The sequence below is a fragment of the Tachysurus fulvidraco genome, chromosome 4 (genome assembly GCF_022655615.1).
Source record: "Tachysurus fulvidraco isolate hzauxx_2018 chromosome 4, HZAU_PFXX_2.0, whole genome shotgun sequence".
Classification (NCBI taxonomy): domain Eukaryota; kingdom Metazoa; phylum Chordata; class Actinopteri; order Siluriformes; family Bagridae; genus Tachysurus; species Tachysurus fulvidraco.
Window position 1 is genome coordinate 319868 of NC_062521.1, and position 1397 is coordinate 321264.

At 43.5% G+C, this 1397-nt stretch overlaps 1 protein-coding gene across 1 annotated transcript in view; it reads right to left on the reverse strand.

The window, feature by feature from the left end:
* LOC113648354 (cytochrome c oxidase assembly protein COX16 homolog, mitochondrial) overlaps positions 1-981 on the reverse strand; it is a 2157-nt gene extending 1176 nt beyond the window's left edge. The window contains exons 1-2 of the mRNA XM_027155487.2: positions 633-981; positions 171-248 (exon numbers count right to left, since the gene is read on the reverse strand). Coding sequence (XP_027011288.1) covers positions 171-248; positions 633-695 — 141 coding nt within the window. The 5' untranslated portion in view covers positions 696-981. The remainder of the gene's footprint in view (positions 1-170; positions 249-632) is intronic.
* Between the last annotated feature and the right edge of the window lie 416 nt (positions 982-1397).

Consider the following 1397-nt stretch of genomic DNA (forward strand, 5'->3'; position numbering starts at 1 on the left):
ATGTGTCAGTGTATTTGTGTATGTGTCAGTGTGTGTCAGTGTGTGTATGCGTCAGTGTACGTCAGTGTGTGTGTGTGTCAGTGTGTATGTGTCAGTGTGTGTCAGTGTGTGTATGCGTCAGTGTACGTCAGTGTGTGTGTGTGTCAGTGTGTATGTGTCAGTGTGTGTACCTTCTTCTTTATTTTCTGAGCATCATATCGAATCTGTGTGAACTCCCTCAGCCCGAATGATCCTCCAACCACAAGCAGCTACACACACACACACACACACACACACACACACACACACACACACACACACACGTCAGGTTTAGTTTATTATAAACAGTACATTTGTAATAAATGTATAGATTCCGCTGGGAGATGAACTGTGTGTGAAATGAAAGCAGTAACAGAGAATAACCGTGTTTAGACTTTAATATGAATAAAACTACTAAACTGTGTTTATTGGGACTCTGTCACCTTAGGGGACAGTTTAGTGTGAGGGGACAGTTTAGTGTGAGGGGACAGTTTAGTGTGAAACACACGGATTGTCACCTTAGGGGACAGTTTAGTGTGAAACACACGGCAGTCAGTCCGTTCTCTCTGTAACACGGACATAGTGTTAAAAGCATAAAGCGGTCATTAACTCACCATCATGGGAACTCCGTATCTCACCGTCCTGTTCTTCTGTAGATTACTGATGTGTTTCCACATGACAGCTTTGTGTTCCTGCTGCTCTCACACTCCGGAAACACTTTAGTGCGTCTACATGGGCGCCATGTTTACTCTACACCCACAATGCACCGCGGCTCAGCGCGCGGACAAATCACTCGCCTTCGTTCCTTTTTCATTTTCTTTGTACATAAACTTTATTTCAAACAAACACCAGGGCTGTAAAGTGTCCCGCATTAACGTCCCGCATTAACGTCCCGCATTACGGGCTTTTCTCACGCCACACATTGTGTTTGTCACACAGAAAAACTTTGTGACTGTTTATCATATATTTAATAAGCCGCATCACCCAAAACGTATCAGTCCGCACCGCTGTCTCTATGGAAACGGGCAGGAACCAAGTGCGTCTCAGTTCTTAGTCGAGCCTGACACTTATCAGCCAATCACAACAAGAGGCTGCACAACAGCCAATCAGAAAATAGCACTATTGTATCTGGGTAAGATTTAACGCAACAAACAATGAAAAAAAACATCTTCATTAGTGAGGGAAGTGTCGATGTTCGGTTTGAACAAAAGCTCAACACGAAACAGTTTGTCTCTGGACAGGACATTGTCCTCAATCATGTCTCTGGACAGGACATTGTCCTCAATCATGTCTCTGGACAGGACATTGTCCTCAATCATCAATCAAGTTTTTTTTGTTTTTTTTTTTTAATTGATTTTTTTTTTTGGGAGGGGGGGGGC